Below are 12,273 nucleotides of genomic sequence, written 5' to 3'. Positions count from 1 at the left end.
AGGAGGCTGGTAGTTGTAACTAGCACTAGAAGGCAAATAGTCTTCCTTCCGCTACACTCTTATTATGGAAGTTGATCCAACATGACTGTTATCATAGAAAAGTTTGCATGTTGATTGGCTGCTATTTTTACTCTATAGTAATTTTTATTATTGTTTATATCAGGGATTCTCAACGTTGGGTCCCCAGATGTTACTGGACTTCAACTCCCATAATCTCCAGGCCCAGTGGCCTATGGGAGTTTAAGTCCAATAATATCTGGGGACCCAACATTGAGAACCCCTGGTTTATATTGTTTTTATTTAGCTTTCTAATATGTCTTTTAATGTTTTTAGATGAGTCCCAAGACAAAAGGTGGTTTAAATGTCCAAAAATAATTTTAGAATGTATTTATAAAATAATAAGCAAATGCTCCTCTTCTGTTTCTGGGTATTGCAGGATGTATGGAAGCAAGAATCCAAGGTTTCATTTAAAAATGTTCATAGTCCTTATGATTCAGAGAGAAATCTGTAAAGGTAAAGACAGTGTTTGATAAAGCTTTGGAACACTAGAATTCCAAGAGGGATATTCAGTGTGTATAATCAGAGTTATTTCTTCACTTGTTATCTATTGTTTGTTTGTTTGTTTGTATTTATTCGATTTCTATACTGCCCTTCCAAAAATGGCTCAGGGCAGTTTACACAGAGAAATAATTTACAAACAAACAAACAAACACAAATAAATGAATAATCCATGCTTATGGCTCCAGTTTCTTTGCTTTCTGATATCTTTTTCCACTTTTCCATTTGCATTCCCTTAGGACAGAGTATAGCCACCTAATGGCACAGCGGGGAAATAACTTTCCTAGTAAGCATGAGGTTGCTAGTTCAAATCCCCATTGTTATGTTTCCCAGAACATATGTTATGTTTCCCACTATGGGAAACACCTATATCGGGCAACAGCGATATAGGAAGACACTGAAAGTAATAATCTCATACTGTGCGGGAGATGGCAATGGTAAACCCCTCGTATATTCTACCAAAGAAAAACCACAGGGCTCTGTGGTTGCCAGGGGTCGACACTGGCTCCATGGCACACTTTAACTTTACTTTAGGACAGAGTAACATATCCAGCATGGACGACACTATCTTGAATGAGTTATTGACAATGTTGCTGATGGTGAATTGCATTTGGGTACAATAAATTGAATTGGATTGACTTGTTAGTGGAAATTGTCACTAAAATTTGGAGAACACAGTTTTCACCATAGTGTTTGCAGTAAGTGTGGAGAATTTGGCATTCTGGGTTGTGGAATCTGTGATAAACTAAGGTCCTTCTGTACAGCAAGTCAACAACCTCTGTACCAAGCCAGATTACATGGTTACAAAGAGAGGAGCGCTAATTTGTATTTGCAAAATGAAGTGGAAATGAAAACAGAGCACTGGTGGAGCAGTGGGGGGAGGGAGTTCTAGATAGCAGAGGTGATTTACCTCACCCCATACCAATGTGTGCTTCTTGAAAATATTTCCTGAGAAAGCAACCAAATATCAGCAAAAGGGCTTCAAAGTGTAATGTGAATTTTGGACCACAGCTGAGTTGAATCTTATCTTGGGACACAGAGCCAATCTCTTTTTGTCCAGTTCTCTAACTTCCTTTCTCTTCCTCTTTTCCAGGCATACAGCTTTGCCATGGGGAGCTGGCCAAAGAACGGACTCTTAGACATGAACAAAGGCCTGAACTTACAGCACATAGGAAGGCCTCACAGTGGGATAGGTCAGTAACATGTCTCTTTTCTCACCCTCACTCCCTCTTTCTGTGTACTGGTTGTGTTAACGTGTAATGGGGGCTTGCTCTGCCCTTGCTCAGCCATGATCCCCCAGGATATGTTGCTCTCTCTCTCTCGTTGGGAGTCAGTCTATGGTTGGCTTTGGTGTGGATGTTGAATGAGGAGGCAAGAAGCTGAGCATGTGAGATTTGGTTTGCCATGGTCTTTTAAATGCAGGAGTGGCAGTTTCAAGCATTTTGGTGAGTAGATGCTAGTTCAAGCAGGAGCTGTTTTCTGGTACCTTCCTCTTTAGTCCATCATCCAGATCTTTTTTCTCTTCGTAAGTCTGCAACACATTTGACTCCTTGCTGCTGCTACTTTTGAAATAGTAGCAGTGAGGGTGGTGCTTTAGAAGAGCAATGCCCCTTCCTTCCTTCCTTCCCCCAAAGTATCTGCATGTTTGGGCATGCCAGAACATCATAAAAAGGACCCTTCTGATATTATGCTTTACCACCTGTCATTTGACCCTTGATTTTTTTCACTCATGTTTCAAAACCAAGTGGCTGGTTTTGACCATAACCATGCCATCATCTGTATCCAGCTGCTTTGCAGGGCTGGTTCTTTACTGATTTGCCTGCATGCAACTGTGAGACAACACAGTCTTCCAATGTTTTTTGCCTTTGTTTACTGAAATCTCAAATGTGACACATTAGATGTGAACCCATATGTTTGTGCCTCCCTGTCCATCCTATGTGCTGAGGGAATAGCCATGACTATGTGCCATTGGGAATGTTGTGTAGTGCCAGTCCTAGGAAAATATGAGGGATGCTGATATGTGCTGTTCATTACTTCGTACTTCTTATATAAACCTTTAAAAAGGCCTGATCTCTTCCTTCCACTGTGTGTGCATCTCCTTTCCTCCACTTCTGCCAAGCGATGTTTCTCTCTGCTTTGCATCCCGATCCTCTACCTGCCTCTTGCTGCTGTGCAATTAAGTTTGCTAGGGCGTGAGACTTATGTGAGAAAGTCACCCGGCACCTGAGCCTGAAGGAAGCTGTTTAATATTGTTTCAAGATCCTAACCACTAAACTACCAAATCAATATGAGTTAAGGAGATGAATTATTTAAAGCTCACCAGCTTTTAATTAGCAAGCTCCTTTTGAACTATGGATCTGGTTGCATCATTGACAGGATGTAGCATTGAAATTTTATTTCTTTTGCTGGGGTGTAAGTTTATTTCAGTAGTATATATATAGGTGGGGAAGAGCCCACTTGTAGTGTGGGGGGTGCTGATAAGCTGCTTCATTTTGTTGCTAGGGACCCCTTAAAACCATCTATCTCTTCTCTGTGTTTTATAGGAGTGTTTATGGTGTCTCTTCTTACCACACTAAAGCAACAAACATCCCTAGAATATAATCTGTCACTGCCTTTAATTACCTTGTACATTTATCGGACTGTCATTAGCTGGCTTTGGGGTTTGCTTGCCTTGCTGGATAGCTTTGCACGATGGTGGTTTATTTTCTCCAATCTTCTTGACTTTTTTTTCCAGGGGCATTTGCTTCTTCATTTCAGCCAAACAGCTTCAAGGTGGGAGCATATGGTGCTACTATTGTAGCTTGTGTGTGAGACACTTGCATGTTATCTGAGGATGGAGCACAGAGAGGCAAAATGCTACCCCTGTGTTCACTCTGAGCCCAGCTATTAGCCCTTTAATAAGGTTGTCAAGCTTGACTCTCCCATTTAACAGGGGAAATGTCCTTTATCACTGCACTGTTGGGCCAGATGCACTCTTCCTCAAGGATATCCCAGTTTGCAAAAAGGAGAAGCAGCTTTTAAAGTTGCAATTATCAGTTTTTTTATAGTTTCTTGTTATTTTTTAGGTCACAGCAAAGTGCCTAGTAGAGCTTAAAACAAATCATTTTTTTCCTGTCCCAAACTCTCTCTTTTTAATGTCCTTGTTATGTCCCATTGTATACATGCGTATGAATTTTTAAAAAAATAATACATGAGATTACAAATGCCTGAAAGGACATTTAGCAAGTGTTACTTGTGATGCACGTGGCAATGCTATGTAATTTTGGTCCAGAGTTCAAAAGCAGGCACTTCAGTTGTGTGATCGATGGGGCCTTGAAGCCTTGATGGGCTGTAGAAAGACTGGAAGAGAGACTGTCTGGCAGATCTAGTGGTCCCACTTGAGATGAAGCCAGCTCTCTGTCATGGAGCTGGGTGATGGCCATGATTGCCTGGCCCTTGCTCTGGACTGGTAGGGGCAAATATTAGTGGCCAAGGGGTTTCTCTGGGTCTGTGCACCTTGTGCAGTCTTGGCTACAAAGGGCAGTTTTGCAAACTTATTTAGTAAGAAAGAGAACTAAGGGTTAGATTCTGTAGGGGGGGTCTTGGATGAAGGGTAACTGGATCCTGGTGCCCAGTTATGGTCCAGGTGTCCTTTGCTGCAGGAAGGAACTCTGCAACCCCTGCTATCATTTTGTTCAGAGGCTGCAAGGGAAAACATACTTTCTGACAGCTGCCTGTGAACAGCAACCCCTTCCTCCCCATTCTTCCACAGCATTTGTATGTTTAGAGATATTTGGCAGCTGATGAGGCTTGCTGTTTCTCACTGTGCTTCATGGGATTAATCAGCAGTCGAGCCTAAAGCACTGTGCATAGCGGGTCTCTGAAACTCGTAGCAGTTATTTGCATGATTGGGACTCACAAAGAAGAAACAAATCCTTGCTGGGCAGGACGGTCAACAGCTACTTGCAGCCAAGATGGTTAAGGAATGAACCAGCATGTTTGGATGTCTATGATCTCAGAGCTGAGCTGATTCAGATGTTCAGAAACAAAATACATTTAGCCCTCGTGGGACTCGCATGTCAAAAATCAGGTATTGGGGGAAGAGGGTTGGCATAGGTGTTGGAATCTACAGTACTTACTGGTGCTTGAACCCCATGAGACTTTCTTGGAAGAGGAAGACGAGGAGGATTATGTAGTGGTCCACCCTTGTTCCTGCTACTTGTGACCTCCTGCACAGCTCAGAGTTGTCAGAAATGGACAATAGTGAAACATCCAGACATGGTCCTTCTGAGCTGTTGGGAACTGAAGAATACACTGAACTATAGTGGCTTTACTCTTGCCCAAATCATGCTGGTTCCAGATCATGCTGAGCCAGATATTTTTCCACTTTGCCTTTTGCCTGAAAAATAATTGGTTGTATGTGTGTGGTCGTGGTGGTGTGTTTGTGCTGAATCCTTCCCTGCACCCCATTTTTTTTAATCCTTTAAGTAACTGTTTTAAAACTGTATGCAAACACTAGTTCTCTGTATTTGGAGCAACTATATTTCCAAGTGAGCCCTTGGAGAAGAAGAAGAAAGGAACAGGAGTGCTGAGCACTCCTTATTTGGCTGGGTGGGATCTTTGTTGGTCTGCAGCCTGCTTCCTCCCTTCCCCAGCCATTCTGCATATCTGCTGGACTCTTCCTTGCGGCTTGAAGCTAACACCCACGAATTGGCTATGCCACTATTCAGACGTGTGGAAAGTCATGGAGGGGAAAATGTTGTGCAACCACCCCCAGCATGCAGAGCAAGTTCAGAAATACAATATAGGTGCTTCACTGTTTTATCATGTTGAGCGAGCAGCCAAAGCATGTAGTGCACATGGGAGCCTGATTGCAATGCCCAGCTATGCACAGGCAATCCTCTCGTAGCTGACACTAGCCTCATGGGAAAGCCTACCTATTTGAAAGGGTCAACCACCAATATGGTGTGAGGTGCAGGTGATGCATCTGTATCTTTCAGGCTCCCCCCTCTCTCTTTTCATTTACTGATTGGAAATCTAGGAAGGTTAGGGTGTTATATTGTTCCTGATCCTGAGCATTAATTAGGCCTGCAAGAGAAGAAGAGGGATTGCGTGTTTTTAACAGGGAGGTTAATGGGATGCTCACAGAGTAGACAGTTTTAATGAGCTTCAACTTGCTGTGCAGTGAGTTTACTCTTTGTGTTAAAAGGGTCATCCTGCAGTAGCTTGATGTGGATTGTCTCCTGGCCCCCAATGTCAGAGGGGAGCATCTGTCAGAGTCCAGGCAGGGCGCATTCACTTAGTGACAAGATTCTAATTAACTCCCACCAAGCTGGCCACCCGCACACCCCACGTGAAGCTGCCAGGGTGCAGCCTGTCCTCTTCATTCTATATAAAGGGTTTGTTTTTGGAGAGGCATTGCCACACTTCCATGACTGATGCTAAAGAACAGGTCTGTTTGTGCATGTGAAGTGTTCTGGAGTGTTCATGCACTTGCTCTGTGTGTCAGCAGGCGGGGGCTGTTTATCAGGAGGGGTGACATTTCCTTGTCATTCTGTACTCTTTGCTCTGGGAGCTGACAGACTAGCCTGCACCTTGACAGCCCATAACAGCTTCTTGGCTGCAACATCCACTGCTCTTGTTCTTTCAGGCTTTTCCCACTGTGCATGTTTTCTTCTCTATCCTGTGCACGCTCTTGTCCTCTCTTGTGCAGAACCTCCATTCTCCTCTGTGTTACTTGTCTCGGGCAATAGCTCGAGCCAAACAGAAGTGAAATCCATTGTCTAAGAGATCTAGAAGTATGCATGGTCATGAAGCGTTGTGTGATGCAGAACTGGGTTTTTAAATGGGATTTGGGAGATTATTTATTTATTTATTTATTTATTTATTTATTTATTTATTTGGAACATTTAATATAGCACCCACTCTGAAGACTCTGGGCGGTATACAGAAACATGCAAAGCAAGACAGCATTAAAATTACATTCTAAATTAAAAACTAAAGTAAGTGACAAAAAAGAAAAAACCAAATAGGTTAACTACAGGGCAAAAGCCTGGCGAAAAAGAAAAGTCTTCAATAGAGATTTAAAAATCAATAAGGAAGGCGCTAAACGAATCTGAAGGGGAAGGGAGTTCCAGAATCCAGAGAAGTGGGGCAGCAACCGAAAAGGCCCTTTCATGGGTCCTAGCGACCCGAACCTCTCGGAAATCAGGGACCGACAAAAGGGCCATCTGAGAAGATCTGACTGGACGGGATGTAACTGGATGGGAGAGGCGGGTCTGTAGGTAGACAGGCGCCAAACCCCACAAAGCTTTGAAGGTCAAAACCAGATGACTCGTATATCCTTCAGAATTGAAACTGTCTAGGTCATAGATGTGTAGGAAATTCCTGGGTAGCATTTCAGGTGGCAGCTTTCTGACATCAGGGAATGGCCTTGGTGCTGCCACTTGTGCCGTATGAATAGGCCTTCCACACTTGGCTCAGTTTCCAGTCCCAAGGCCCATAGTTCCTCTGCTTTTGCCTCTGTATTAGCTCTGCAGAGAAGCACAATTAAGCCATCCCAAAAAGGTTTTTACCTGCCTGTCTGCATTAGCTATGTGTCACAGGGCAGTTTAGACAGTGGGTCTCACTAGTACTTCTCTGGCAGGAGTTGCAGCTTGCTTTGGCCATTTATCTAAACTGCATTGCTGCTCTGCCAATCTCCATCACAATCAATATTTTTAAAAATACATTTCTGTTAACAAGAAAACATATTTCTCCCTACCTTGCACCACTGAAACTTTTCAGAGACTGAAATAAAGGACAAATTCTGCAAATAAGGTAAATTAGGTAGCATTGAGTATTATTCTTCAAATTATAATAATGTTTACAGTTTCACTTGCTTACAGGTGAAATTTTGACAAGGTTTCTTGTCAAAGTCTCTGGGAGATATTTTGATGAATTCTATACCTTGCCTCTGAGTATTTCTGCACGTCCTTAGTAGGAACTGGAGCGACTGCTCTTGGCCAGAGAGCCAGCACAGACCAGGAGTCTTTGCATAGGCTGAAGCACCTAATATCCATGCTGTGTCTCTGCCCAGGACACTGTTTCTTTGCTAGCAATACAGGATTTGTGAGGCTATATCGAACACATAGCTTGTCTATGTGTTTAGACAAGCTATGTCTAACCAGTTTCTTTGCTTTTGGCCATATGCACTGGTGGTGGTCACTTTCGGATGTTCTGAAGATATTTCAGTCATGCTGAGTGGTTTTAGATTGGGTTATCCTCACACTTGGTAGTACAGAGCCCTTTACAAACATCTGATAACATTAATGGCTAAAATTATTCAAACCTTCCTCATTTTCTTTGCCCTCAATGAGGTGCTTTGGCAGGATGTCTCTCTCAGCTTTGTTATGTTTTCTGGTTTGTAAGGTTATGAATATGGCTGGTCTTTCAGACTCTTGCCTGCCATGTGACTTTGCTGTCTCCAAGACCTCCCAAACACTATTGTTCTTTCTACATATTTGTGGGATCAGGCCTGCATGTGGTCAGAGGTACAAGCACAGTCCAGGTCAGGCCAAAGTAAAGGCTGGGAACAGTGAGAAAAGGTTTGGGGGACCAGAGGCACGGGCAAAGCCAGGTCAGGGAGAAGTCAAAGTCCAGAGCAGGGAACAGAGAAGCCAGAGTTAAGTATGTAGTCACAGTCAAGCAGATAGGCAGATCAAGATAGAAGGCGGCAGAGGCACATATGTGCTTAGAGCCAGGCCAAAAGGTCAAGTCCAGGCAGTCATGCCAGGGCAGATTTGTACTGCTGCTTGCATTTGATGAGAAGTTCTAACTGCCACCTACTGGCGCAGCGGGAAATGACTTGCCTAGCAAGTATGAGGTTGCTGGTTCGAATCCCTGCTGGTACCTATATCGGGCAGCAGTGATATAGGAAGATGCTGAAAGGCATCCGCTCACACTGTGCGGGAGGAGGCAATGGTAAATCCTTCCTGTATTCTACCAAAGGCAACCACATGGCTCTGTGGTCGCTAGAAGTCGACACCGACCTGACAGCACACTTTACCTTTTCTAACTGAGGAGTGAAAACTGAAGTTGCAATTATATAAGGCTAGCAGGATTATATAAGGCTAGCTTGGGCAGGAGAGCTGCAGCACTCACTCTGACTGTTGTCTGTATTGTGCTGTGGCACAGCAAAGGTCAAACTAATACCTTCCTTTGTCTGGGAGTTTTGTATATTTTATTTTAACATGCATATCCCACTCTTCATCCAAGGTGCCTGTGGGACCTTGGCAGACATGGTTATGTTTATCCTCACAATAACCCTGTGAGGTAGGTTAGGCTGAGATATAAGTGACTGGCCCAGAATCACCCAGTGAGTTTCACCGTTGAACAGGGGCCTCCCTGATCCTAGTCCCAATGCTCTAGCCACTACACTATGCTCTTGTGCCAGTGGTGCAAAGATTAAGGCATCTGAATCCTGCTGCCAGATTCTGGTTTGAGTGCCCAGGTACCTTACAGTATTCTGCTGGTTCCGAAAGGTAGAACTTAGTTAATCGTTGTGGGGCCTGTTGCCCTCTATAGCACCTCCTGTGTGGAGAATGGGCTTATTCTGCTCCCTGATAGAGACCCCTTCAGAATTCCCCACAGATTGGAATGTCATGGCTATTTCCTTCTCTTATAACAAGGTAGATGAGGTTATGCCTCCAGTTGCAGGGAAATGTTTGAAATTGCTGATAATCTGCCTGCCATGAAAGAGTAGAATGACTGTGACCTCTGTACTATGTACTCTGTACCAGCAAGAAAAGGAGTCCTGTCTCTGTGTGCCTGCGTGAGTAAAGACAGGAAGTGTGGAGCAAATGGACCGCAAAGATCTGGGGTTACAGAGTACAGTTCAGCATATCATCCCATGTCCCTTTAATCCTCAGCTACTAAGAAGTCTGTGCAGTTCCTTGTAGTTCTGTCGTTGTGGTGTTTTGAATATGAAGGAACCCTTGGTTGAAAAATAATGACTCTGGATCTCCTACAGGGATCCATTTCCTTTAGAACAGTATCTTCCATCAAGATATAGGTGATGGAAGGTTTCGAATGATTAGGGATGTGATGCTGGACTTCCCAGACCTGTCTCTAAGTCTTCAGTATTGACTCTCCAGTCCCTTTCTGCTGCATCACTGATGTTGCTGCTGTTCCTGTTAATGTAGCCTTTCTACTTTCATCTTTGTTTCAGCTGACTTTCACCTTTGTAGACACTCGTGGTGCATGTCGTGCACAGAACTCTGGGAATGCGAGCACTGCCCCCACTGTTGTTCTGGAGAAAAGGAATCTGGCTGCCCAAACTCCAGATGGAGGCCTTCCCACAGATGTTCCCAGTTCCCTCCCCTAGTCTACCGGCCAGAACCACGTAATTCTGCACCGAGCCTTGCTCCCTCCACATGGAAGTCTCTCCCAAGTGACATCCCACCATCCTCTTGTAATAAGAGGCTCCCACTCTATCTTTTGAGATGCTGTGATGCCCTGCTTCGCTTAGGAATGGCAAAGACAGGGCAGAAGTGGGCGTGGCCCTGGATCAGCTTGTGATAGGGGGCAACTCCTTTACAGCCTAAGGGAGAGGGCCAAAGACTCCAGAGTTAAATAATTAAAAGAGACTAAAATACAAATCAACAGAAATGTCATCAAATGAGCAGTGTCGTTTTGAATTAGTGCTGCTAAAGGTCAGGCAGCTCAAAACAGGTGGAGCGGATGCTTCGTGAGTGAGGCAGCATGGCAAATACTTCTGGCAAGGGGGAGTATGTGCTGGCAGGTGGGTGGGTAAGGCAGGCTCCTCGGTCCAGGACACGGGGAAAGGCTTTTGGAGGCAGAGAGGTGCTTTGCATAGGTCGTGTTGGCCCGAGAGGGAGGGGGCTGTGGCAGCAGGATGCAGGCCGAACGTCTGTCAGTGTCCAGTCAGAGCGCATTAACGTGGTGACATGATTCTAATTAACTACCGTGAGAGGTGTCACAGTGGGGAAGCCAGTGAGCGCAGACACGCTTTTAGAAAGGGAAAAAAGCCAAGTGACAGTCCTTTGTGTGTGTGTGCTCTCTTCCCTCCGAGTGGGAGTGTGTGTAAAGCTAATTAGGATGTCTGGGCCGGCTGGGAACCTTGAGCTGGCGCTCTTGTGCTTTCAGTCATTTAAGTTTTCAAAATCCCTCTGATGGGACTCGGTGGCACAGTGGATTACTGTGCGCAAAAGTGACAGAAGACTCTTGCCAGCGTTCAGCCCTTTTTAGCAAAGATTCAGCGCTTCCCTTTTCCTGGCAGCAGCAGGGGGTATGTTCTTATCACTGCCGCTCTATGCCTATGCATGTTACAATGGGGAACTCAAGGTTTTTCAGCTGTTTCCTATGGTTAACAAAGAGAGCTTGGGGGTGAAGGCAGCATGGTTGGGTGTTTGTGTATTGACTGCTTGTCTTTTCTTTTATGCTAATCTGCTATTCACTGCCACACACTTTCTATACCCAGCAGTGTGGAGCAGGGATAGGGTGGACCCAAAAGATTTTGTGTGGGCTGTACATCCTATTTCCTGCCAAGACGGGTGTGGTGGTCATTTTAGCTGAATGCTGGTGATGTCAGCTAGACCATATACTTCCTTGCTACATGTTGGCTTTAGTACAGCTCCTTTCCCTACCCCCCAAAGCCAGTGGATATGAGTGTTCTGGCCACACACTAGAGCGAGTGTGTGTGTGTGTGTGTGTGTGTGTGTGTGTGTGTGTGTGTGTGTGTGTGTGAAAGAGAGAGACAGACAGACAGACAGACACAGACAGATGGTGCTTACAGGTATTGAGATGGGCCATTTTGAATGGATGTGAACGTATAATGACTGTGCAGACCTAGTTTACTTTTAAAGGGAACATCAGTAAACAAATTTACTTATCTATCTATCAGATTTGTACACCACCCCATTTCTGGGAATTACAGTGAAACTGGAGTTTCTCAGCTATTCCCACATTCCATTGGCAGTATAACATGGCATCCTTATAGCTACCATTCTAGGTGCTGTGAGAATAGGTGGCTTTAGTCATTTCTGACATTATGCCTCCCTATCCATCCCCTATTCATATTCTTAAAATGTGTTTTAGGGAAGCACCATATGATTCTATTCTCAGGACTCCACCATTAAATATGCAATATACCTCTGGTTCCCATTGACGTTCTTCTGTTATTTCAGTGGCTGACATACTACGCAATCATGTTACAAACACCTTTGCAACATAACATTTGCACAGCTGCAGGAGAGTGCTGTTGTGCTAATTGCACGAACTTGGTTGCACAATTGATGGCCATTATTTCCAATGGCTTTGATTGTGCAGCCACATTTATGAAATTCATGTGATTAGCGCAACAGTGCTCTCATGCAACTGTGTAAATGTTATGTTGCAAAGGTGGTTGTAACATGATTGTGTAGTATGTCAGCTAGTGTACATATTGCTATATACTATGCTAATACTCTTGTATACCTGCCAAAAAATTCCAGGGCAGTTCCCAGGCAGAGAGAAGCAGCAGATATGCTGAATTAGACTAAATGAGCTGACAGAGTTTGATGTGGACATGGAACAACCCCAGATACTTTTATCAGGTCAACATTGGGCAGCCAGGAAATCTCTTCCTGGTTACCACATTTGTGGATGGACATGAAGTGAGACATCCTTTTCCTGCTTCAAGTTCTCTGTACATCACTGAGAATGTAGGGAGGGAGTTGCTTACTGTGCTATGCAGCA

At 44.3% G+C, this 12,273-nt stretch overlaps 1 protein-coding gene across 5 annotated transcripts in view; it reads left to right on the top strand.

Annotated features, from left to right (window-relative positions):
• The window catches only part of ERI3 (ERI1 exoribonuclease family member 3), a 304,483-nt gene that overhangs the window by 225,921 nt on the left and 66,289 nt on the right, over positions 1-12,273 (top strand). For all 5 annotated transcript variants that reach the window (XM_053248973.1, XM_053248976.1, XM_053248972.1 and 2 more), the window contains one exon: positions 1,652-1,751. In XM_053248973.1, coding sequence (XP_053104948.1) covers positions 1,652-1,751 — 100 coding nt within the window. The remainder of the gene's footprint in view (positions 1-1,651; positions 1,752-12,273) is intronic.

The sequence above is a fragment of the Hemicordylus capensis genome, chromosome 4 (assembly GCF_027244095.1).
Source record: "Hemicordylus capensis ecotype Gifberg chromosome 4, rHemCap1.1.pri, whole genome shotgun sequence".
NCBI classification, from domain to species: Eukaryota; Metazoa; Chordata; class Lepidosauria; order Squamata; family Cordylidae; genus Hemicordylus; species Hemicordylus capensis.
This window is presented reverse-complemented; position numbering and strand designations above follow the sequence as displayed.